This window comes from Leptodactylus fuscus, chromosome 7, assembly GCF_031893055.1.
Source record: "Leptodactylus fuscus isolate aLepFus1 chromosome 7, aLepFus1.hap2, whole genome shotgun sequence".
NCBI classification, from domain to species: Eukaryota; Metazoa; Chordata; class Amphibia; order Anura; family Leptodactylidae; genus Leptodactylus; species Leptodactylus fuscus.
Window position 1 is genome coordinate 135778040 of NC_134271.1, and position 26715 is coordinate 135804754.

General features: G+C 48.5%; 2 protein-coding genes across 2 annotated transcripts; one reads left to right on the plus strand and one right to left on the minus strand.

Moving 5' to 3' along the window:
• Positions 1–718: 718 nt before the first annotated feature.
• EIF2S1 (eukaryotic translation initiation factor 2 subunit alpha) lies at positions 719–10834 on the minus strand. The gene is made up of 8 exons (XM_075283107.1): positions 10700–10834; positions 5565–5806; positions 5379–5458; positions 4021–4172; positions 2674–2780; positions 2389–2486; positions 2159–2302; positions 719–952 (listed from the first exon to the last, which is right to left on the minus strand). The coding sequence occupies exons 2-8, from the start codon at positions 5803–5805 to the stop codon at positions 827–829; spliced, it is 948 nt and encodes a 315-aa protein (XP_075139208.1). The 5' UTR covers position 5806; positions 10700–10834; the 3' UTR covers positions 719–826.
• A 269-nt stretch (positions 10835–11103) lies between these two features.
• On the plus strand, positions 11104–21320 carry ATP6V1D (ATPase H+ transporting V1 subunit D). The gene is made up of 9 exons (XM_075281118.1): positions 11104–11234; positions 15077–15194; positions 16586–16665; positions 17328–17395; positions 17931–17975; positions 18090–18193; positions 18999–19065; positions 19504–19582; positions 20734–21320. Exons 1-9 carry the CDS (start codon positions 11194–11196, stop codon positions 20873–20875), a joined length of 744 nt encoding a protein of 247 aa, XP_075137219.1. The 5' UTR covers positions 11104–11193; the 3' UTR covers positions 20876–21320.
• Positions 21321–26715: the final 5395 nt, after the last annotated feature.

Consider the following 26715-nt stretch of genomic DNA (forward strand, 5'->3'; position numbering starts at 1 on the left):
ATAGAAGTCACTCAGCCTCCTCCACTGCCCTGGCACTTCTTTCCTGAGTGCAGCATGGTACTATGGAGGAGGATGAGTGACGTAATAGATGGTCCTCCAGATACCCCTATCCTCAGAAGACAATGGGCTAGTGGAACAGGGACATATATGCCATCAATTGTAATGAAAAGGCACAGACCCATCACAGAAAGGCCACACGTAGCTGCTGCAAGGATCCGTAATATAGGTACGTACAGAAGCTCTTACACTAAGGACACAGATCTGACAAGTGTCACATTGAATACGGGGGAGTGTAACCCAAAATGATTTTAATAGAAAGTAATGCCTCCTACTTGACAAACACTCCAGTGACAATGGTGAGCCCAGTATCAGATGCCATCTATCACTTATGGCACATCCATCGCAGAGAGTCAACCCCCTTTGACTCATGGGCCTATTAAAAGCAAAACAAATGGCCTAACCCAGATGCTACACACACTCCTAAGCCATCATGACCATGTGTAGGTAAGAGACCCCTGACCAGATCTGACTAGTGACACTGTACTGGTGACTACCTGCGCAGAACCAAAGGAGAGGTATCCGAAATAAAAGTGGACCGGGGGCCTATAAAACCTTGTCCTGAAGTGATCTGTAAAGGCCATTATGCATCAGAATATAAAAGGGGGGTCAGGACTCTATAGGGTTAATAGGCGTCTCATGTACAGACCAGAATTAAGAGTTAGGACTGAATAAAAATCTTGTATTTTGGGGACAATATACAGAAATCTTTTGGACAGGCTTGTGGTCGATGTTGTGGGATTCTGTTTTGCGCTGTGTTATCTGGAGTTTAATCTTCTGCTTTCGCTTCCATTTCATCTGCGTCGTCGTCTCCGTCCACCTCCGCGTTCTCCTTCTCCAGTCGCTCGAGTTGCCTGGCGAGCTCTGTTTCGTCTGTATCTGTGACCACCTTGGGCTAAATAGGAAGCGATAGAGAAATATTACACCCATATCCATCAATGCAATGAAGGAGATCAGAGCGGTCTGTGTCCAGACTCTATAGTAAGGGCAGAGGTTACTGACTACTAGAAGTCTTCATGTTACTGACAGCTTCTAGCGGGTATATGAAGGTAACATAGCTCTCCTCCAGAATAGGGAAAGCTCTCTACTGCCACCTAATGGAAGAAGCTGCAGTAAGAATACCATATTGCTGATGGTTGTTACCTGCACAAGTAAGGCAGATTGGCAGCAGGGATTTCCATTTTTTTCCTGCAAGCTAAAGCTTAAAACAGGTCATCTGAGACCTTCCATAGTGAAGTGCATGTAATAAGGAGCACTCTCCATTCACTGACAGCAAGGCTTTTGCTTGCATCAGAATCTTTGCAATAAATATGCTACTAGTATCTGCCCGCGATTTCATCCGCATGTTGTAGTCGGCAACGACCGGCGTATACGCCTGCAATTGTTGCTGGCGATGATCTGCTTGTCAGCTCGGCTACATCTGTGTATATGCGCAGTATACCCAGCTGTGCTCCGGGCTCAACCTGACTCCCCGCGTACTCCCTGCACCCCCTCCCCCGGCAGAGGTGGAAGAGCACATTTGCCCTACACGCACACAGAACTTGGACACCCGCTAGTACACGCGATGCGACAGTGAGGCGGCATACGTATGCTGCCGACATTTGCCCAAACCCAGACCCCCCCCACCCACCCCACCGGGGCACAGTTTGGACACCGAAATTCCCCGTCGTACTCACAGAAGCGACACACTGCGTGGCACAAGGCCACGGCTGCATGTTTGCACGCTACGACCGTTCATTTTCTTGAGCTTGCACAGTGCTGGGTTTTAGCCCATATAGCTCTGCCCACATAACAGCATCATCCAATCCGAGAACGGCTGAAGGACCTGTGATGACGTCATCTCGGGTCCTTTAGCCCAGCCAGAACATACGTTCAGTGGTAGCGGCCGTGAAGTCCGGGAATTTAGCAGCATATCAAGTAGCCTATGTTTCATTCCAGGTCACAATCTATGTATGTGTCAAATGTCAGTCAAATCCGTTCAGCCGTTTTGGCGTGATAGAGGACCAAACACATAAACTTCCAAACTTTCACATTTATAATATTAATGGGATACATGGATCCATAATAGGACCATGTGCACAAGCTCTATGTAATAGCTCACCTCCATCTGGACATTGAAGACGCCTCTTTTCTCCTCGATCCTCTCTTTGATGACGGACATTGCTTGATTGAGCACAGATAACCCTTCCGTCCTCTCCAGGGTGGTGGTGGTCATAACGTAGCGAGGAGGTGCGATCAGATTTATCTGCACATATTACATATTAGTCTTCATCATCGGTATTATTGCCAATATTAAACGGAGTACTCCTTCATATGGAGGACCATTCTTACCTTTATGGGCATATTTTCAGTCGAACAGCTAAGTCCTGCCCTCAGGGCGTCTTTGACGGCATCGATACCTTCATAGCCATAGCACGCAACTTCAATATCTTACGGAAATAAAAATGGAGACCGTAAGACCAACAGCGACGAGCACCTCTCTCTGTAACACCTTCCGTGACTATGTATTACAAATGACACTTCCCTGCCAGGAAGGACTACATTAGGAACGGAAATAATGCCAAGAGACATAAGGGAATGAACACAATGGCTATAAAAAAAGACAAGGATCGCTACCTGCTCGGATCTTCACGGCTTGTGGAGTGAGACGCCTGTTAATATTGTCAATGAGAACTCGCCTCTCCTCTTCGGTTAGGTCTAACCCATCCAAAACTGAAGGGTCCCTGAAAAAAAATAAGCAGAGGTATACTTACCAAACCAAGCTGATCAATTGTTTTCTATTTGTTACAACCCCCTCCCATTAAAACCAGCAAGTCGGACGCTCAGCTCATAGGCTTGCTGTTATTCTGACTGGCTGCCCCGCACAACACCGTTCCTAGCAGGGGAGGGTGGATGACAATTGGGAAGGCACAGTCATGGAACCATCCTGGTGGTGGGGTCGGGTGGTCAGGGCAATTATCGGGGAAGACAAGTCATGGCACAATCCTGATGGGCCAACTAAAGTACAGGAACAGATATCCTGATATAACAAAGGCTGTATCAGGTCCAGATCCTTATAGAGGAAGGGGATCTTAGGGGTTTTGATGAAGGTACCAAGCCAAGCAACAAGGTGGAAATTTTAATCCTACCATGCAATGCAGTAGACAAAGCCATTTTGCTGCATAACACAAGATGGCACAAAACGGTACTCAAGGCATTATCAGTAGAGATGAGCGAGTACTGTTCAGATCAGCCGATCCGAACAGCACGCTCCATAGAAATGAATGGATGCACCTGGTACTTCCGCTTTGACGGCGGCCGGCCGCTTAACCCCCCGCGTGCCGACTACGTCCATTCATTTCTATGCGAGCGTGCTGTTCGGATCGGCTGATCCGAACAGTACTCGCTCATCTCTAATTATCAGCATGACTGTTCTCTGTGGCCAACCGAGATCTTCCAAACCCCATGTGCAATGTGAGCACCATGGATCACAAGAACAGGGGGGCCTTGCGTCCCTTTATATAAGTTGATCAGTAGTAAAACATGTACTCTACCAAGTTAGAGTACCTCTCTTGGCTAACCTTGTCAGTCCTGAAGAGCATACTTGTGCTGCTCCATTCAGACATGGGGACGTGGGATTGGTGAGGTTCCAGCGCTCAGACCCCCACTCATTAATAACTTATCTATTCAGTAGGTAGGTTAGCTGTTTCAATTTCTATTTTATGTAGATTGTGAGCCCCATATAGGGCTCACAATGTACATTTTTCCCCCATTGGTATGTCTTTGGAGTATGGGAGGAAATCCACACAAACACGGGGAGAATATACAGATGTTCTCCTAGGCAGGATTTGAACCCAGAACTCCAACGCTGCAAGGCTGCAGCGCTAACCACTGAGCCACCGTGTTGCTGTTTCAATTTTGGAACATCCCCCCTTCCCCCACTTCATTGTATACCCTTCATTACTTCACACCAGGCCTACTTACGAGACAGCGTGCTTGAAGGCATCATAGGCTCCGTATCCCGGCCTCTTGTATCGTTCATCAAATACCCAGGCTGTTCTCTGAAACAAGCTCTCGAGCTGCTCATCCTTTGTGTATTCCAAGACCTCTGCTACATGGCGCAAGATACTGTAGACCTGGAATTAAAGAGGGGAAAAAAACAAGGTCAGGATACAGTCTACATAGACATCACTAAGCACTCACCCTCCCATATACATCCAGAAGATCATGCTTAAAGGGATCCTCTCATTAAAAGTCAATTTTTTTTGTCCCTAACATGTTGGAATAGCCTTAAGAAAGGCTATTCTTCTCCTACCTTTAGATGTCTTCTCCGCGCCGCCGTTCGGTAGAAATTCCGTTTTTCTTCTGTATGCAAATGAGTTCTCTTGCAGCACTGGAGGCGGTCCTCAGAGCTCAAACAGCAGTAAGGGCGTCCCCAATGCTGCGAGAGAACTCTCCAGCTCCGCCTCCATCTTCTACAGGAACGGGCTTTCTTCGTGTCTTCTTACGTCGCTGGCTTCAAACTTCTAGGCCACGGGTAGCCGACTACGCATGCCTGCCACAAGTAAATGGCTGCTTACAATACTGTGTAAGCAGCCATTTTTCTTGCGGCCGGTGGGCATGCACAGTCGGCTTTGCCCTAGGTCCAAGGCCTAGAAGTTTGAAGCCAGTGCCGGAAGAAGACACAAAGAAAGCCCATTCCTGTAGAAGATGGAGGCGGCGCTGGAGAGTTCTCTCACAGCATTGGGGGCGCCCCTACTGCTGTTTGAGCTCTGAGGACTGCCCCCAGTGCTGCAAGAGAACTCATTTGCATACAGAAGAAAACTGGAATTTGTACAGAACGGCGGCGCGGCGAAGACATCTAAAGGTAGGAGAAGAATAGCCTTTCTTAAGGCTATTCCTACGTGTTAGTCACAAAAATGATAGGATCCCTTTAAAGGGTTTATTGGGGTTTCTAAGATTGATGGCCTATCCTTAAGGCAGGTCATCAATATAAGATCTGTAGGGGTCCAACACCTGGGACCCCCGCACTGCTCACTGACTGTACAAACCGCAGCAGCCAGTGTACGTACTGCAGCACTGCCCCATAGAAATGAATAGAGAAGCGCTGCAGTACCTACACTTCCTACTACAGTCTGTGAGCAGTGGGGCTCTGCTGTGCTACCTCAGTATCGCTGATCTGCAGGGGTCCCAGGTATCAGGATTTAGTCCAGGAAATACGTCCAACCTATGTAAGGTAACTCTGCATTGTCTTCTAGATCCTGACAACAAGCTCGTCATCACAAGAGCGCCCCCCGCCAACAACCCCCCACACTATCCTTACGGTATAACGTATTACTCACGGTTTTGGACTTGGTGAATTTATCTTCACATTTTAGCGCTTCCTCGGGGGAAACTCTTCTTTTGGACAAATCTATGTATCCTGGAAAAGGCCAAATAAATAGAAGATCACCAAATGAAAGACTTTCCGAAATCCCAACCTATATGAGTGGGGGAGGGGGGAGATTTAGGAATTTAGGAAGATGTACCTTTATCTTTATCGACTCTTATGACCACCACGCACTCGTTCCTGCCGATTCGGATGAGTTTGTTGATGGATCGGATACGCCTCCTGGACAGTTCGCTGAGGAGGATCATACCCTCAATGTTGTTATATTCTAAGAGGCTGACGTAGGCGCCCATCTCCGCGATGGAGCGCACATTGACCATCACCACATCGTCTACCTCCGGAAACTTGTGCTGGTAAAACCGACAACTTAACCCAGGCATCCTGAAAAGTAGAAAGCACCGATCAGACCGGGGATCGCTCACGTATCAACCTACAGACTGGATCTTATCGAGTCTTACAGTACGAAATCTTAGGACAAATATCAGCATCACGGACTTACTCCTCTGCTTCTGTGTGTCCTTCAGGCTTTGTTCACACGTGTTAGGGATTTGGGAACTTGGATTTCCAGCAGATATTCCAGTGGATCCATATGCATATTAGAACTGTTTTAAAGGGGTACTCCAGCCAGGGCAAGTCACCCCTAACCCAAGGATAGGTTGTAAATGGATATCCAACCACTGGAACCCCCAACACTCACAAGAACTGCTTTGCCCCCCAGTTTTGAACTTAGTGGCAGGGCGACCAGCACCATCTATTCAATGGGACTGCCATAGCGTTCTGCTGGTGATCCCACTGAAAAGGATGGCGTCATCCAACGCACAGGACCATTCACACACCCTAGATCCGGTGCTCGATGGGGTCCCAATGGTTGGACTCCAATGATTAGAACGCTACTCCCTATCCAGGTATATAGCAGAGAATATAGGACGCTGCCAGGGTGTAGCCCCATCACATTGTCAATGCTATAACTTGATCCTAGATTCCGAATTTTGCTGGAGAGGTGCAGGTTACAGACCACTCCCCTGTATTTACTGCTGCTGGTTAGGGTCTTACGTCCTATAGCTGTAATAGACTGACCTATAGAGAATATAGGACCCCTACATATACCATAAATGTAACTGCTACATCAGTCCTCCATTCCGGAAAGAAAGAGATGTCACAATGTGTCCGTGTCCCCGGCTTTTTGCTGTCTATGTAAAACGTCTATGTGCTGGCTCATTCTCTATAGTGACAAGTCAGCAGGAAAGTGACATCATCAGTGTCCGCCCGTTCTCTTACTGAGCTCCCTCCTTTACAAGGGGTATAGACTATATACCTACACTAGAGAATATAAAATCCAGAACTAGAATACAGTACTTTCTGAGTCCTTTCCCACAAGGTCTGCTAATGAGTCCTCATATCCTTCCTGTTTCTATTCATCGCAGTTTTAAGTATATGGGGTAGATATTCCTGACCTTTACATAGGATACGGCACCAATATAAGATCAGTGGGGGACCAATACTTGAATGGGAGCTAAGCAGCAGTATATCGGCAAGGCTACTACACAGTGTACAGAGCTGTCTGCTTCCAGCTCCATACACTGCAAACATATGGCTGATCGGTAGGGGTGCTGGACATACACTGATCTCATATTGATGAACTATCCCAAAGATAGTTGAATATATACTGGTGTGTAAACTCTTCCCGGAGTTTAGGTAACAGGAACAACAGTCATTCTGACTTAGGCGCTGAAAATTGCCGGTCTGCGGCTTCTGTACGCCAATGTTCATGGGTTAGAGATAGCCATGTATCCGCCTGACCACTGTGCTATGGGCTTACTCAGACCAGACACTGTGCAGGTCCTGACACAGCCCCGTTCATGTGCAGAGAAAATATACTAAGGGACCGCTATCTTATCTAGCACTGCGGCCACTCTAGGGTCCTATAGAAAGACCCCCACGGATCAGTGTAGGCATATCCTAGCCATTCACCATCACAGCAGACCTGTAAGGACCCCACGTGGTGCTGTACAAGGCCTCTGTGAGACTACAATGTCCGCTAACAATGCTGGAGCATAATCTCGTATACAAAGGAAGGTCATCAATAGGAAGAGATCTGAAAACCCCTTTAGGTGAAGGTCACATGCTGCAGTTTTCAAGAAGCAATGCGTCCTATAAGAGGATAAGCAATGCGTCCTATAACAGACTGGAGGGATTCACAAGTGGATTTCTGGCCGGCTAGCCTACGTGTCAACCTTTGTGTTGAGAATTTTCTTCAGTAGGGTGTAAATGGGATTTCTTACAATCCATCTCCTACACTGATACTGTATTTTGCATCAGGTTAACCAACAGAGATACTACCGTGGCTAAGCTACAGCATGTGGACTTGGCCTTAAAGAGGTCCTCGGGCACATGCGGTTTTATATACCGCTAGAAAGCAGACAGTGCACTGAATTCACCGCACTGTCGGCTTTCCCGTTATGTGACCCCGGGGAAGGGATATCGGTGCCGGTACCGTAGCTCGTCACCATCAGAAGGGCGTTCCTGACAGTACTGTCCGTATACTGTGAGGGGCGTTCCTTACCGCCCAGCCATGATGCACTATGGATGAGTACTGTCAGGAGGAGGGGGCGGAACGATCCTCACCGCTCAGCGTCACAGTATAGCGCTACGGACATTGCTGTCAGGAGGGGTGTTCCCAGCTAGACGGTCAGGAACGCCCTTCTGACAGTGAAGAGCTATCGATAATAGCACCAATATGTCTTCCCCCGGGACAATTTCTCTTATTTTTTTATTTTTTTTGGTGATGAACTTGGGTGCCCCAGGTCACGTGATTGGAACCAGCATCCATCTCCCAAGACGCTCCACCTCCTCCTCCATTTTCCCAGGTACCTGTATCACAGGGCTGGCAGACTATAGTACAGTCAGCCTCCATAGCACTATCTATAAAAACGGGAGAAGTGACCCATGACCAGTTGCTGGTTCCAATCATGTGACCTCAAGCCAGAACCGGTCCAGATCCCCTAGTTACATGAAATTAAACCCAGGAAGAATTAAGCAAAATAAGACGTCATGGACAACCCCTTTAAGGCCAGGGCCCCACGTGGTGTAAACTGCAGCCAAACTGTGGTGTTCTGCAGTCACTGTACAGTTCTAGTGAATCCCATCCACACATTGCAGAAAAACATGCGCAGCATAAATGGTGAAATTTACAAAACATATGATCTTGGAAATTGCAGCAATTCAGTTATAGTAATACCTATAGAAATACTGGCGGTCTCCCTATAGGTAGAATGGAAGCAGAAAGTCCACTCTGCGGAGATTTTGTGAAAAACTGTGATATAATTCCGGGGGCACTGTTTCGCTAGAGCCCGCTATGTGGGGCCTTAGCCTCCGTTGGGTTTTGTATAGAACCAACCCAACATGTTGAGGATTCACAAACACACAAATTCTGCAACGTGTGGGACAAATTTGGTATAACCTTGTCCTCGTGTCTACAACCATAATCTGCAGGTAATATCCATAGCATTCCTGTCCCAGGTGACGCTGGGTTCACACCAGCGCCCGATCTCCGTTTTCAGGTTCCCGTCTTTTGCAGACAGAAGACGGAAACCTGTAAGACCGTGTCCGGCCGTGAGCACCGGTGAGCGTTTTGTGCTCTCCGCGGCGAAGTCCTCCATGTCCGACTAAAAAAAACGTTTCGCCACGGAGAGCACAAAACACTCACCAGCGCTCACGGCCGGACACTTTCCAAACCCATTCAAATGAATGGGTTTGAAAACTGCCTGCTGGTTTCCGTCTCCTGTCCAGTTTCGGGCAAGAAACGAAAACCTGCAAAACGGAGACCGGGTGCAGATGTGAACGAGCCCTGACCTAATAACCTGCAAAGGAGAAAATATAACTGTAGATTTTTATAAATAGATAGATAGATTTGGCCATTGCAAGTCGATCTATGAAAAGCAAAAGGCTGTAAGGGGAAAAAACCATTCCAGGATCTTTGCAGGGTGTCCAACCTGAAGCAGGTTCACATGGAGAAATTAGCAGCCAATTTTGAAGCAAATTCTGCCTCAAAATCAGCTCCAAATTCCATCCGGAATCTGCCTCCTGTTGGCTTTAATGGTAGGCACTGGCGAATTGTCCCCGCCCCACAAATGATGTATCACGTTTGATCTTTCGGCAGTGCACGACTATAGCCGATCACCCCCATTGTGTCCGAGGTTAATGAGCGAGCAAACACATGGCGGAAAGCCAAAGCGGGTTACACAGGGCTGGAATTTGGAGATCAGTCTGAGATGGGAGACTGCCTCAAATTGTGTTGTGTGAACTAGTCCATCTCTAGTGCAAGCAAGGAGTTCCATGGCTGAAGATTACTGCGCCGCCATGACTCTCCATCACTATTGTAAGTAAATGGGGTTGCAGTGCAGACCGGTGGGGGCTGCGTTAGATTTTCGTGCATCTAGATGTCGCAGGTACGGCGCTCCTCATGGCGTCACAATACAACTTACAATAGTGAAGGTGTAGCAATCTGGGGTCACTAAGCAGGGATAACAGGATAGCTGTGCAGGGAAACACTCACAGGCCCAGTAGCTATTCCTTCCTTACCCCTTATACACATGCATGCCTGGCAAGAAAAAAAAAAAAATCAAATTTTTTTTTTCCCCCTGTCATCACAGCAGGCAACAATGACGACTCGGTTGCTGAGGCTGCAGTGACGTCACCCTGTGATGTCATGCATTTGTTGATGCACATGATGTCATCAGATCCCACAGACGAGCACTGGATCCTAAAAGGGGCTCCCGAAACTCCCATTCATTGAAATGGAGAGGGGCGACCAAATCTACAACCAAACGCAGGACCTTGAGGTTCGTTGTACGTGGTGATGCTGAGGACGCGGCTAGGACCCCTAAGACTGATATAAAGGGGTATATTTCTTGTTTGGGGGCCATATTGGGCATCTTTTAGGCTCGATCACCTATTTAGTAACCTGCCCAGTCCAGATCACACCACTAGGGTGCAGTGTCCAGGCCCCAGACAGATAAAGTAACGCTATGGACAATGTGCTGCGGTATGGGCACAGAAACTGCACAATGTGATTACTGCCATATCCTATACAGTGCAGAGGACATGATCGTGCTGCTATAGGAGAGGCCAGGGCCATACACACAGGATATACAGTGCATGGCTGTATACAGGGCCGGGACCACCCGTGTACTAATAGCAAAGCCTCAGCTAGCAGGGGCTCCCTGCCCTTGAGCACTGCACTTGCAAACATGTCGCCAGCCGCCGAGCACTTACTTGTCTTCTCAGCCTCCTCCGCAGCTCCGCGATCGGAATCGGTGACTGGGCCCCGGTACCTTCCTGTAAGCAGCACACGCCACACTATTTCATCAGCATGCGTCCCGGCAAGACGTGACTGCGCGTGCGCGCCACCAAAAGGCGGAACCATAGAGACCGGAAGCGTATAGAACGTAGTGGGCAAGTGTGACTTAAAGGCGGCCATCTTGGTTGTGGTGAATGGTGCCCGGTAACGCTGATAACGACGCCAAAACGACACTCTTTCATCGTAAATCCTTTGTGTTTCGTGAGAATGTTCGGAAAGTCACACTGTCGTCGTCTTTTGAGAAATTTTTTGGACGACGGGGTCACGTGACGCTACCGCCGCAAAGGAGAAGTCAGGTGACTGCTAGGGAGGCCCCGCCCTTGTCACACAGCGTCACATGACCCGGCGCTAGTAGCCTGTGACCGAGCCAGGGATAAGCAGAGGCGGCTGAAGAGGAGCAGAAGACAAGATGTCGGGCAAGGACAGGATCGAGGTGTTCCCCTCCCGGATGTATGTATACAATATGGAGGGGGAGATGTCTGTGTGTAATCTGCGTCCTCGCCGGGTGTAATAGATGTGGACGGTCTATAGGCTGTTATGTATAGTGGAGGCTTAAAGGGATGTTCCATAGCAAAGGTCATAGAATCTGTTTACTTGTCATGTGACAACTACTTTTAAAGGGGGTGTCCAAGGTGAGAAACATGAAATATCCATTATAACTGCACTGATGTGGATGTGACCAAGCTGCAATACCGGACTCAACCTGAGGACAGCAGGGGCGCTGTTTGTGGAAGAAAAGCCATGTTTTTTTCTAGTCCTGACAACCCCTTTAAGATGCCTATCCTTAGTATAGCCGTCAGTGTTTGGTGGGGTCTCGCCCTAGTTGCTGGTTGTGGATTCACCATACACAGTAGTTGTGTTCACTGTCCACATCCTCCATTGTGTAGGTTGTTAGAGGTCAGTGGGGTCATCTGCCCAGGACCACCCTCTTAGCCATGCATTGGGGGAGATTATGGGGGTTCTCAGGGACCCCCTATATGTCTAGACGTTCTAGAGAGGGGAACAAAAAGGATGTGCTAAAATGGTTTACTTATTCCCACCCCATTTATATAGTATGGACCCCCGCAGTGCCTAAATATAAACCATACCAGACCCCCAATGTAGAGATATAGACCCCGTGTCTGACTCCCCGATCTCAAGTCAGGACCCCAGTACTAAATCCACACAGGACCACCCTTGTATACAGACCCCAGGCTAGACCCCCTGTACATAGATCTTAGGCCAGGACCCCAGTACTAAATCCAGACAGGACCACCCTGGTATACAGACCCCAGGCTAGACCCCCTGTTTACAGATCCCGGGCCAGGACCCCAGTATTAATCCAGACAGGGCCACCCTGGTTTACAGACCCCAGGCTAGACCCCCTGCACACAGATCCCAGGCCAGGACCCCAGTACTAAATCCGGACAGGACCACCCCTGTATACAGATCCCAGGCCAGGACCCCAGTATTAATCCAGACAGGACCACCCTGGTATACAGACCCCAGGCTAGACCCCCTGTATACAGATCCCAGGCCAGGACCCCAGTATTAATCCAGACAGGACCACCCTTGTATACAGGCCCCAGGCTAGACCCCCTGCACACAGATCCCAGGCCAGGACCCCGGTATTAATCCAGACAGGACCACCCTTGTATACAGATCCCAGGCCAGGACCCCAATATTAATCCAGACAGGACCACCCCTGTATACAGATCCCAGGCCAGGACCCCAATATTAATCCAGACAGGACCACCCTTGTACACAGACTCCACGTGAAACCTCACCTGTATACAGATCCTATCTATTTTAATGCCTCTTCTTTCTATAGACTCTAAGTGGAGGGGGTGACAATAATGGCCTCTTGTGGTATTTATGTCTAAAATAGGGGTATTGTTGTGGGCATATAAAAAATGTAAGAATGTTGACAATGGCACTAGTGCCGCATACAATGTCTTAAGACAAATGTGTATAGAGGTTCCTGGAAGAAACCTGCAGGAACTGGGCGAAATGGGTGTTAGAAACCCCTCTGAAGAGGTGGCAGGTATGTGTAATATACTAGCAGGGGGCATCTAGGACCTCTATAACCCCTACATTGTGCCTATGGACAGTCTGCCCCTATAGTTGTGGTATAGGATATACTGTGTGCTCCGCCTCCCTCCGTGCTCCAGACCACAGTATAGTAACATTTTCCTCTCTCGGTTCCCCATATACATTTTTCCAGTATTGCATAGATGCGTCTCCTGCCTTAAAGGAGTATTGGGTATATATTGCAAGTAAACGTCCCGTACATGCAGGGTCTCCTTCTGGGCCTCACAAGTATGGCGGACGAGTGTCCCCCTGACCACCATGGGTGATGGAGCGGCCGCACATGTGTGACTCTCTCTGTTCACTTCTATATTATGGCGAGAGTCCACTGAAGTTTAGAGATTTTGTGGCAGGTGGCGCTATGGAGTCATCTCAGATTGTAAGACTATAAGCATGCTATCTGCAAATTTTCCCCCAAAAAAGTGGATTTTTTTCTGTTCATGGGGATTTGCAAACCTCATTCCTGTGTATTGTGCTACAAAACTGCCGGTCCGAACGTGACCTGATAATAATGTAGTTATGGTCGCAGACCGGTGGTGTTGTGTCATCTACATTTAGAAGACCTGCTCACTTTCGATGGCTCAGAATCCGACCCTCCAGCGGGGCGAGGCACGAGGCATTCCTCCAGGGTAATGTCAGTGTAAACAGTGGATGTGTTTACAGCCAACACCAGTCATGGACGTGCTAGATCCAGCCGGGCACGGGGTGACGTTATGGTCGCAACAAACCAGCACAAAGTGGATTGTCACGTTTGCCAACATACAATACCTGCCGGTCGTGTTTAAAGGGACCCCAAACCTGCAGCCTGTACAGTCAGGAGGGGGTGACCGACCTCCATGAAATCCCTGCCTGTTCCATCGTCCATATCTCCAGATACAAGTCTATACATAGGTGACGGATAACCTATAGAGAGACCTTATATCAGCTATAGGTTTAGTCCTCCAGGCGAGACGTCTTGCGTCCTTTACCGTAGAAATTACCATTGCGGTGTCTGTGCTGAGTGGAAGAATTGTGTACGATTTCAGCTGTGAAGCCTGCAGAATAGTAAATGCAGCCTTGGAGGGGATCACTATGATATATAATGTTCTTAGGGACCAACATGGCTTCCTTTACTTCTTTTACGTTCCTCTTTGAGGCCGTGTGTTGTACAGGACAGGTAATGATAACTTGCGGAGTCGCACAAAGCCGCCATTGTCTTCTGCTGGACACGAGGAGGCGACTGATCTGTGCAGGGGCCGCTCAGACCTGCTTCAGTCACTGTACAGACTATATCAGAAAATCACTGGCACTTCTTAAAGTAAAAATCACATTTTTTTTCAGTGTTTTTAAATAAAATTTCCCACAGGAATAAGACAAATATTCTGGATTCTGGGGGCAACATGGAACAAACGGCTCCTGGCAGTAAGAACTGATTTCAATGGGAGCCATCTTTTTGGTCAGGATACCCTAACTGATCCAGTAGACACTAGGTGATGGACCTGGGGGTTGTGAACTGGGTCATGTGATCAGAGCTAGCCCCCAAGCCCAGAGTCATTCTGCCCCTCAGGGTCAGGGTCTGGTTCCCATCAAGTCAGGGGGTTGGAACCAGCCTGGAACCCTTTGGTATCATCCAGTGTCCGCTGGATCGGGTGAGGTAATCTTAACATCCGGTGTGACCCCTTTAAATGGATTTTCCAGGACTATAATATTCTTGACTTGTCCATTGTAATATATGGGGGGGGGGGGGGCCGACACCCGGCCCGCCCACTGATCTGCAGCATTCAGGCAAACACAGCGACCGTCTCTCTACTTACCAAGCAGCTTGCCGAAATTCACCTGAATGGGATTGATCTGCAAACGGGTCATGTGACTGATAAATGTGTTCTTAGTAGGGATGGCACCCGCACCAAAGATCATATGTATACAGCACACTGTATACAGCTTCCTGTCCATACACTTTAATTGCGGCCCTAGGAACTGTAGCATTTGCGTAAGAGCTCAGCTGCCGTATACCTAGGTATTATATATAACAGCTGATCGACATGGAGTCCAGGGGTCGGACCCTGACTCCTCTGATACTGGTCACCTGTGGTCATCGTGCTGTAGACGTTACGTCATCTCCAAGTAAATAAAACAGCATGGATTTTACGAGACAAGCACTGCGCCCGATCTTGGCAAACCGTCGGACTGTATACCTGTATGTCGCGTGCACTTTGTCACCATTTTTTCCTTCCTATTTTCTTCAGGGCTCAGACCATCATGAAGGCTCGCTTGAAAGGTGCCCAGACCGGGCGCAACCTGCTGAAGAAAAAGTCTGATGCCTTAACCATGCGTTTCCGACAGATCCTTAAGAAGATCATAGAGGTAAGATCCATCAGGAATTGGCTGCTCTGGCAATAGTGCCTGAGAGAGTCCGATGACCACTGTGTCCCTGCCCATCCCCCAGGAGTTGTCCTTCAGCCCTACAATGTGAATATGATCAAAAAAACTGCACACAGACAGAAAATGGACCCATTATAGCGAATGGAGTCATTCAGACATGCAGATCTATGGGGCTGGGATATCATAGAAGTCAGTAGTCTGGATCTCCAGTGAGACTTGCAGATCTCTTTAAAGGGATTCTACCATTAAACTACCTTTTTTTTTTCTAATGAACACGTCGGAATAGTCTTAAGAAAGGCTATTCGTCTCCTACCTTTAGACGTGGTCTCTGTCGCGCCGTTCCGTAGAAATACCGGTTTTAACCGGTATGCAAATGAGCTCTCCGCAGCAATGAGGGCGGGCCCCAGCGCTGAAAGGCCGATGAGCGCGTCCCCATTGCTGCCCGAGAGCTCTTTCCTGCGCCGCCTCCTTCTTCTGCAGCAACTCCGCCTCTTCTGGCTTCTCTTGCTCTTGTAGTTCAATACAGGAGCCGGCCGGTGGCCATTTTGGAGTAGCCGCTCTTGCAGTTCAATACAGGAGCTGGCCGGCGGCCATTTTGGAGTAGCCGCTCTTGCAGTTCGATACAGGAGCTGGCCGGCGGCCATTTTGGGGTGGCCTCTCTATGCTCCTGTATAGAACTGCAAGAGAAGCCAGAAGAGACGGAGTTGCTGCAGAAGAAGGAGGCGGTGCAGGAAAGAGCTCTGGGCAGCAATGGGGACGCGCTCATCGGTGTTTCAGCGCTGGGGCCCGCCCTCATTGCTGCCGAGAGCTCATTTGCATACCGGTTAAAACCGGTATTTCTACGCAACGGTGCAGCGGAGACTACGTCTAAAGGTAGGAGACGAATAGCCTTTCTTAAGGCTATTCCGACGTGTTCATTTGAAAAAAAGGTAGTTTAATGGTAGAATCCCTTTAAGGGGTTGTAGCACTATGGACACTTATTCCTTATCCACAGGACAGGGGATAAGTGTCCAATCTCCAGGTTCCTCAGTGATCAGGTGGACGGAGGATTAAAGTCCTCCTAAGACGTCCGTGTGAATGGAGCGCCAGTGCTCTTTCACTTCTATGGGACTGTTGGAGATTCCAGAAATGGATGGAGCGCCCCTTCAAGGTGCCTGTGGTCATGGAGCGCTGGTACACCTTCTAAGCCTGTGCTCTTTGTACTTCTATGGGACTTCCAAGGCGACTGAATCCACAGCCAATATGCGTAAACAGGTGTCATGACACCGCGGCCCTCTGATCAGGACGTTTTGTGCACCCCTGGTGTTGTGAATACTCTTCATACGTGTTACCCCGCGATGGTTGATACAAGTTTTATGGGATTTCTCTTGTAGACCAAGATGCTGATGGGAGAGGTGATGCGGGAAGCCGCGTTCTCACTCGCTGAGGCCAAATTCACAGCAGGAGATTTCAGGTGAGCCGGGTATATCGTATTCCAGGATTAGATACAGCACTGGGGGAGGGGGACGTGTCTAAGAGGGGGTCACCTTAAGACATGTCAGTCCAATCCGCTGCGTGTAATAACCATTCTTGTATGGACATGTATTAGGGGATGAGCTGAGCAGCAGGATTACAACTTACACTCACGTGACCTGCTCTGTCCCATCCAAGCCATGTATAGCGGGTCTGTAGGAGTAGCTGGTGGTAGTATATACACATATGGTCAGCTTCGGGGATGTCCGTATCTTGTCATTTGGTTTCCCATTCTATAGATCTCTCATTAGAGCCCCCCCCCCCATCTTCATATTTGTCTTCATTTCAGGTTTGATAACAAATGCCCTAGGCTTAGGATAGGTCTGACACCCGGACCCCCTGTCGATCATCTGTTTGATGAGGCTGCAGCTTCTTCCACCATACACTTATATACAGGTTTTGCTTTGTATCGCCGCTCTGCCCCATTCACTTGAATAAGACTGAGCCGCGAACTGGCCTTGTGAAACAGCTGCTCCACAGGGGTCCTGGGTGTCGGACACCCACCGATCTTCAATTGATGACCTAGTCCAATGACAGATCACCAATTACTAAATCCTGGAAAACTTTACATTAAAATGCCTCCTCCTTCTCCTTCCTCCACAGCACAACAGTGATCCAGAATGTGAACAAAGCCCAAGTCAAAGTGAGAGCAAAGAAGGACAATGTAGCAGGTAATGTCTGCGGCGTATACACACGGGCGGCGTCAGATACACCTCCATACTCTTCAGGAGGTTGTTCTACGGAACGGACCACATTGTAGTCACTGAGAGGTGAACAGCAGTGAAGGTGCCTTTATACAGTGGACAGAGCTTTTTGTGCAGGATGGGGACTGGAAGTGGCTTCGTACAGCTGATCGGTCTGGGTGCCGGGTGTCTGCCCCACCAAGCGGGTATTTGTAGCCTGAGGATAGGCCCCAAAAAATTCAGCCCAGACAATTCCTTTAAGTCACTTCTTGTGCCATATACTAGTTCAGCCACTTCAAGTGTTCAGCGTTGTCTCCAGTTATAAGGCGGCCATGTCTTTAGGAACAGATGTCCTTGAATTGTCTTCTCGTGGTGATGGTTCACTGGTATAAGGTGAGGGGTGACCACCATGAATGGACTGAATGTAGCCCATAGTTAGGTCTCCGGTGGTACTGAGGCAGGGCTTTCATGGATATAACATATGAAGGAGCTGCCGTACACTGACTGTTCTTCCTTCTTCCAGGTGTGACTTTACCTGTGTTTGAGCATTACCAAGAAGGGGGCGATAGTGAGTATGAGATTATTCTTATTTTACCCCATACCTATGCATCTCCTCCGCAGCCGCCATTTTGTTCATAGCCCACTTTTATGCAGTGATGTGCCCTGTCCTTGTATCCTCCAGGTTATGAATTAACGGGTCTTGCACGAGGTGGAGAACAACTGGCCAAACTGAAGAGGAACTATGCAAAGGCTGTGGAGCTGCTGGTGGAGCTGGCCTCATTGCAGGTATCTCCTTCTCATATATGGACGCTAGGCCCACACTAGGTGGGCGGCTGTCCTCTGATGGACCAGAAAAATGGACTGCTAAAGTAATGGGCCCAGGGGACTAATGGGGGTGCGTCGGGTGTCTTCTTTTTCACTGAAATCCGACATCCGATGTGAACCTATCCCCTCCCCTATTCATAGGTATATGGTATATACAGCTGTAAGGACAGCAGCCCAACAGGTAGAATGTCTAGAACTAACTCGCCTCTCTTTCCCTAAGTGGGGTGACAATTAGGACACTTGCCATTCTTCCTTTGACCAGAGGGGGATGTGACTAGTGATGAGCGAGTAGTATTCGACTGAATACCTCGCCGGCATAGGAATGCGTGTAAGCGGCCGAACACCAAGGGGTTAAACGCTTTGTATATTCGCTGCGCTTAACCCCTTGGTGTCCGGCCGATTACACGCATTCCTATGCCAGCGAGGTATTCGATCGAATACTACTCGCTCATCACTAGATGTGACCCCCTATAGGGAGCGGCAGTCTCCCACCTATGGATATGCATCCCACAGGTATATGCCACAAGTGTGAAGAGTTGGCACTATGCAATCTAGGCAATGCTCTGTGAGCTAAATACACGACCGACTGGTTTGCAGCAGATATATCGTATTGCTGTCAGCTGAGATGAGGGCCAGGTATATACCGATTCTCATTCACTGACTGCAAACATGCTACATAAAGTGTATTACAAACTTATAGAACTTCTTCTCTATAGAAAATCCCTTGAAGAGAAGTAACTATTCCTCCTTCTATCCTGTTTTACAGACTTCATTTGTCACTTTGGATGAAGCCATTAAAATCACAAACCGCCGTGTGAACGCCATAGAACACGGTAAGGACATGAAGATCTGGTTCTGGATAGATTTCTTTTTTCCATCCTCCATTTGTTGGCCTCTTCGTAGACGCTTGTTAGATTCGGACTTACCCCTTACTGTGTGTACTTGTACCTATATATGCATACACCATAAAGGGGCCAGGTATAAGGCTATTTACTTGAATAGGACTGAACTGCAAACAGGCCACGTGACCAATGACCACGACATCACGTGTCCCGTGAAGCAGAAGTGATTGCCAAAATCATCTGATCGCTGGAACTACCACATTTTGGACTCTCAAAATGTCAGAGTACCAAGAACGTTCCTAAATCCTGACGTGTCAACATATAGGCCAAAGCTTTGTTCACCACAATGAAGAAACGCCCTTTTTGCCCATTGTTATTTCTGGCCGCCTTCTTTTCATTGCCACCCATGATCTTCTTTTCTCTCCTCAGTCATTATACCTAAAATTGAGCGTACCCTGTCCTACATCATAACGGAGCTCGATGAGCGCGAGAGAGAAGAGTTCTACAGGTAAATGTCACTCCTCCGCTTCGGCTGTCTACATGGCGTGGAGATGTCCCTCAGGTCACTGGGTTTGTACCCTTAGGTTGCCATTCATTTGCCCAAAAAACTGTGTGAACTTCCCTTCCTTACTAAGGTTGCACATGCCTGCTGCAGGGGTAAAACCTACATGGAAGCCTGTTGGCTTCACCTGCTTGTTGCTGCAGGAGGGTCAGCTTGGATTGGTAAGAGCAGTTGACCTGCCAAAGGCCACACGTTGCAGAATTGCTGCATTTTCAGCCCCTGTATAAAAGCAAGTGACAAAAACTCCGTGGGGCAGATTTATTATTTACTCGCACCAGAAAACGGAAGGGAGTTATGAGAAATCGCCAATCCCTACTTCGCCCTCGTTCACACAATATGGCAAACAAGGCACAGATCGGTTCTTGAGACTTACTGAACCAAGTATTTATCATTTCTGTTAGGGAAAATGTTACTCTTAAAGGGGTTGTCCCTTTAAGCCCTTAGAGTCCCAGGGCGTAGGAGAGAGCTCAGGACCCGAGCTCTCTCCATGCCCACACCAGTTGCGGCTGTTAACCCTTTAGATGCTGCGGTCAAACGGTGTCATTGCAAAGTACAAGTTGTCCCGAAAACAATAAGCTGTCATGTGACTCTGAGAACTGAAAAAATGAAAAAGTTCTGGCTCTTGGAATGGGGGGGGGGGGAATGTAAAATGGCCGGGTCCTTAAGAGGTTAAAGACATTTACCCCCATCCACAGGGTAGAGAATAAGTGTCACATTGCTGGGGGTCTGACGGCTAGGTCAGCCCTGTGATCGGGACAGTGGGGGGCCAAAAATATGAGTGAGACACCAGTGCGCTTACTGAATTGGCATTGTATTTAATACTATGGGGCTGTTGGGACAGGAATCTCTGGCAACCCCTAAGCAGCGGTCACACAAGGGCACTGGGGTTTATCTCGCATGGGGTCTTTCAGCCCCCCATTCTCTTGATTGTCATGGGACACCTGTGGATTCTTTTTATTTTTTTTTAATGGGACCGCACCCTTAATCTATATTTATGTTTAAATTGTGTAGGGTTTTTTTTTTTATTTGTTTTTATATTTTATTTTTTTTAATTTATTTATTTATTTTTTCCCCCCGTGCTATTGTGTATGTTTTAGATTAAAAAAGATCCAAGAGAAGAAGAAAATCATTAAAGAGAAGGCAGAGAAGGAGCGTGCGAAGTGGGAGAGCTCCGCGAGCAGTAGTGAGCCGGCCAATCTCCTCGCTGAGGATCGTGATGAAGACCTGCTGTTTGACTAGTCTGGGCTGGAGCGCACCCGCTGTATTATATGTGACCTGCATTCCAGGGGGTGTAAGAACCTGCGTGCCGCCATCTTCCTTCAGCCTGTCATGCTGAACTGTTTTAACTTATTGTGCTATTGTCTTGTGGTTGTTCCTAATGTGACAGTAAACCGTGCAGTCGTGTACAGTAACCCGGCTCCTTGTCTGGTGTGTTCGGGGTCCGGCACATTTACGTCACTGTTTATGTGCTGGGCTCCATGTGACATTCATTGGGAAGGGTCTTCTATCTGAGGGAATTTGTCCATGTATGTTGGGAGAGTTCCTCCTCCTCCTCTTCCTTGTTTTGGGATCCACATCAGTTTCAGGTGAGCAATGACGGCCATTGCATCTCCACAAAACAGAAAAAAAACACACATCATGTATCAAAAGTAATCAACTTTATTAACAAGAAAAGGACAACAAATAAAAAAAGTTACAAAAAAGTATGGGCGGATGTGTTCTTACCCGACGGCCTCCATGTTAACACATGGCGTGAAGACCCCCGAGAGTCCTCTGTATCAATGGCACCAATGATGACCCACCCAAGTTCATACTGGGTAATTTGCTGTGGATTTGGGAGGCAGATTCTGCCCCCAAATCTGGAGCAGATTCCTTTCGAATCCACCTCCCATTGCTTTTCAATGGGGGGCAGAGATCGCAGCAGGACATGGAAAAAAAGAAGCATCCTGCTCGATCTTGCCACGGATTCCGCCCACGGGGTCTGCAGCTCGAGACTCCCTCCTCATGAGGCTCATTCATCTGGGCCTAATCAGGAGCGGGTCGTCGCGACAAAATGCTGATGCTTTGGAGCTTGTGCTGCTGCAGCAATAGAAGGAGTCCCCCTTTAGGTATCAGGTTATTTAGAGAGGAAATATGAACGTAGCAGAGTTGTGGGATTAGGGGCGAAAGCATGGAAGTAGCAAAGCTGTGTGTGTGTGTGTGTGTGTGTGTGTGGGGGGAACGGGTGCCCTTAGGGTGCATTCACACGGTGTAACGTGCCGCGTGATGTGGCACGTGTACGCCGCGGGACTCTTTGCGTGCCGTACACGCTCCCATTGATTTCAATGGGAGCGGGGATCGTATGCGCCGCACTAGTTTGCGGCCGTGAATAAATGGGGGGAGGGAGGTCTCTGTGCCCTCTTATAGGGTTGTAGTCATACATATTCATATACATTAAAATTCTGCCTGTCCTACCAGCACACAGGGAACTGACAGGGAACTTCCATTGTGAACCCTTTATGGGAGAGTGACTGACAATGTCTGAAAGCGCTGTGGAATATGTTGGTGCTATACGAGTAGGAGAAATAAATAATAATAGTACAGGTGAATGCGTAATGTCATTAGATTTGTTTCTTCACACTATATAGATGGTGGACACGTTTGTAACTGGATTTTGTAGGGTCACATGAAATGTTTTTATTTTTTAACGTTAAATTTTTTTAAAAAATTTATTTTTATTTTTTTAAACTTCATGGGGTCTTCTGATCTCTGATGGAATACGCTGCAGTACTAATGTAATAGGATGGAGAAGTGAAGGGAGCCTCGCTCAGGCCTGGGACGCCATAGCAGCTTATCAGCTCCACCAATCACAGTATAGGGGAGCCACAATGGTTAATCATCTCTTAGATGCTGCGGTTGCCCTTGTTGGTTCCATCTAAGGGGTTAGATCAGGGGTAGGGAACGTGCAGCTCTCCAGCTGTTGCAAAACTACAACTCCCAGCATGCGTACTTGCTCTGCTGTTCTTGGGACTCCCATGGAAGTGAAAGGAGCATGCTGGGAGTTGTAGTTTCACAGCAGCTGAAGAGCCAAAGGTTCCCTACCCCTGGGTTAGACAGTTGTGACCACAGCGGAGACCTGCAGCTTATGGTGCTAGCTCAGCCCCTGACCTGACGCCATGGCGGTGCAGTACATGGACCACACAGAGTATTAAGGACCTTCGCTCTGCACTGTACAAGTATTTCTGTGTTATATCGTCATACATCAGTATTTATGGCTACATGCACAGAATATGCCATAAACGGTTCTCTCCTCTGAGATCCGCATCTACCTACGATGGGATGTACAGGGTGTGTATGATGGGATGTGCAGTGTGTGTATGATGGGATGTACAGTGTGTGTAGGATGGGATGTACAGTGTGTGTAGGATGGGATGTGCAGTGTGTGTATGATGGGATGTACAGTGTGTGTAGGATGGGATGTACAGTGTGTGTAGGATGGGATGTACAGTGTGTGTAGGATGGGATGTACAGTGTGTGTAGGATGGGATGTACAGTGTGTGTAAGATGGGATGTACAGGGTGTGTACGATGAGATGTGCAGTGTGTGTACGATGAGATGTGCAGTGTGTGTAGGATGGGATGTGCAGTGTGTGTACGATGGGATGTACAGTGTGTGTACGATGAGATGTGCAGTGTGTGTACGATGGGATGTACAGTGTGTGTAGGATGGGATGTACAGTGTGTGTAAGATGGGATGTACAGGGTGTGTAGGATGGGATGTGCACTGTGTGTAGGATGGGATGTGCAGTGTGTGTACGATGGGATGTGCAGTGTGTGTACGATGGGATGTACAGTGTGTGTACGATGAGATGTGCAGTGTGTGTATGATGGGATGTACAGTGTGTGTAGGATGGGATGTGCAGTGTGTAGGATGGGATGTACAGTGTGTGTAGGATGGGATGTGCAGTGTGTGTAAGATGGGATGTACAGGGTGTGTAGGATGGGATGTGCACTGTGTGTAGGATGGGATGTGCAGTGTGTGTAGGATGGGATGTGCAGTGTGTGTACGATGGGATGTGCAGTGTGTGTACGATGAGATGTGCAGTGTGTAGGATGGGATGTGCAGTGTGTGTACGATGAGATGTGCAGTGTGTAGGATGGGATGTGCAGTGTGTGTACGATGGGATGTACAGTGTGTGTACGATGAGATGTGCAGTGTGTGTATGATGGGATGTGCAGTGTGTGTATGATGGGATGTACAGTGTGTGTAGGATGGGATGTGCAGTGTGTGTAAGATGGGATGTACAGGGTGTGTAGGATGGGATGTGCACTGTGTGTAGGATGGGATGTGCAGTGTGTGTACGATGGGATGTGCAGTGTGTGTACGATGAGATGTGCAGTGTGTATGATGGGATGTGCAGTGTGTGTAGGATGGGATGTGCAGTGTGTGTAGGATGGGATGTGCAGTGTGTGTACGATGGGATGTGCAGTGTGTGTAGGATGGGATGTGCAGTGTGTGTACGATGGGATGTGCAGTGTGTAGGATGAGATGTGCAGTGTGTGTAGGATGGGATGTGCAGTGTATGTAGGATGGGATGTGCAGTGTGTGTAGGATGGGATGTGCAGTGTGTGTAGGATGGGATGTGCAGTGTGTGTACGATGGGATGTGCAGTGTGTGTACGATGGGATGTGCAGTGTGTGTAGGATGGGATGTACAGTGTGTGTACGATGGGATGTGCAGTGTGTGTAGGATGGGATGTGCAGTGTGTGTAGGATGGGATGTACAGTGTGTGTACGATGGGATGTACAGTGTGTGTACGATGGGATGTGCAGTGTGTGTAGGATGGGATGTGCAGTGTGTAAGATGGGATGTGCAGTGTGTGTAGGATGGGATGTGCAGTGTGTGTACGATGGGATGTGCAGTGTGTGTAGGATGGGATGTACAGTGTGTGTACGATGGGATGTACAGTGTGTGTACGATGGTATGTACAGTGTGTAGGATGGGATGTGCAGTGTGTGTAGGATGGGATGTACAGGGTGTGTAGGATGGGATGTGCACTGTATGTAGGATGGGATGTGCAGTGTGTGTACGATGGGATGTGCAGTGTGTGTAAATGGGATGTACAGTGTGTGTAGGATGGGATGTACAGTGTGTGTACGATGGGATGTGCAGTGTGTGTACGATGGGATGTACAGTGTGTGTATGATGGGATGTACAGTGTGTAGGATGGGATGTGCAGTGTGTGTAGGATGGGATGTACAGGGTGTGTAGGATGGGATGTGCACTGTGTGTAGGATGGGATGTGCAGTGTGTGTACGATGGGATGTGCAGTGTGTGTACGATGGGATGTACAGTGTGTGTACGATGGGATGTACAGTGTGTAGGATGGGATGTGCAGTGTGTGTACGATGAGATGTGCAGTGTGTGTACGATGGGATGTGCAGTGTGTAGGATGAGATGTGCAGTGTGTATAGGATGGGATGTACAGTGTGTATGATGGGATGTGCAGTGTGTGTAGGATGGGATGTGCAGTGTGTGTACGATGGGATGTGCAGTGTGTGTAGGATGGGATGTGCAGTGTGTGTAAGATGGGATGTGCAGTGTGTGTACGATGGGATGTGCAGTGTGTGTAGGATGGGATGTGCAGTGTGTGTAGGATGGGATGTGCAGTGTGTGTACGATGGGATGTGCAGTGCGTGTAGGATGGGATGTGCAGTGCGTGTAGGATGGGATGTGCAGTGCGTGTAGGATGAGATGTTCAGTGTGTGTAGGATGGGATGTGCAGTGTGTGTACGATGGGATGTGCACTGTGTGTACGATGGGATGTGCAGTGTGTGTACGATGGGATGTGTAGTGTGTATGATGGGATGTGCAGTGTGTGTAGAATGGGATGTGCAGTGTGTATGATGGGATGTGCAGTGTGTGTAGGATGGGATGTGCAGTGTGTGTAGGATGGGATGTGCAGTGTGTGTATGATGAGATGTGCAGTGTGTGTACGATGAGATGTGCAGTGTGTGTACGATGGGATGTGCAGTGTGTGTACGATGGGATGTGCAGTGTGTGTAGTATGAGATGTGCAGTGTGTGTACGATGGGATGTGCAGTGTGTGTACGAAGAGATGTGCAGTGTGTACGAAGAGATGTGCAGTGTGTGTACGATGGGATGTGCAGTGTGTGTAGGATGGGATGTGCAGTGTTTGTACGATGGGATGTGCAGTGTGTGTACGATGGGATGTACAGGGTGTGTAGGATGGGATGTGCAGTGTGTGTACGATGGGATGTGCAGTGTGTGTACGATAAGATGTGCAGTGTGTGTACGATGGGATGTGCAGTGTGTGTACGATGAGATGTGCAGTGTGTGTAGGATGGGATGTGCAGTGTGTGTACGATGGGATGTGCAGTGTGTGTACGATGGGATGTGCAGTGTGTGTACGATGGGATGTGCAGTGTGTGTAGGATGGGATGTGCAGTGTGTGTAGGATGGGATGTGCAGTGTGTGTAGGATGGGATGTGCAGTGTGTGTAGGATGGGATGTGCAGTGTGTGTAGGATGGGATGTGCAGTGTGTGTACGATGGGATGTGCAGTGTGTGTACGATGGGATGTGCAGTGTGTGTAGGATGGGATGTGCAGTGTGTGTAGGATGAGATGTGCAGTGTGTGTACGATGGGATGTGCAGTGTGTGTAGGATGGGATGTGCAGTGTGTGTAGGATGGGATGTGCAGTGTGTGTACGATGGGATGTGCAGTGTGTGTACGATGGGATGTGCAGTGTGTGTAGGATGGGATGTGCAGTGTGTGTAGGATGAGATGTGCAGTGTGTGTACGATGGGATGTGCAGTGTGTGTAGGATGGGATGTGCAGTGTGTGTAAGATGGGATGTGCAGTGTGTGTAGGATGGGATGTGCAGTGTGTGTACGATGGGATGTGCAGTGTGTACGATGGGATGTGCAGTGTGTATAAGATGGGATGTGCAGTGTGTGTACGATGGGATGTGCAGTGTGTGTACGATGAGATGTGCAGTGTGTATGATGGGATGTGTAGTGTGTGTAGGATGGGATGTGCAGTGTGTGTACGATGGGATGTGCAGTGTGTGTAGGATGG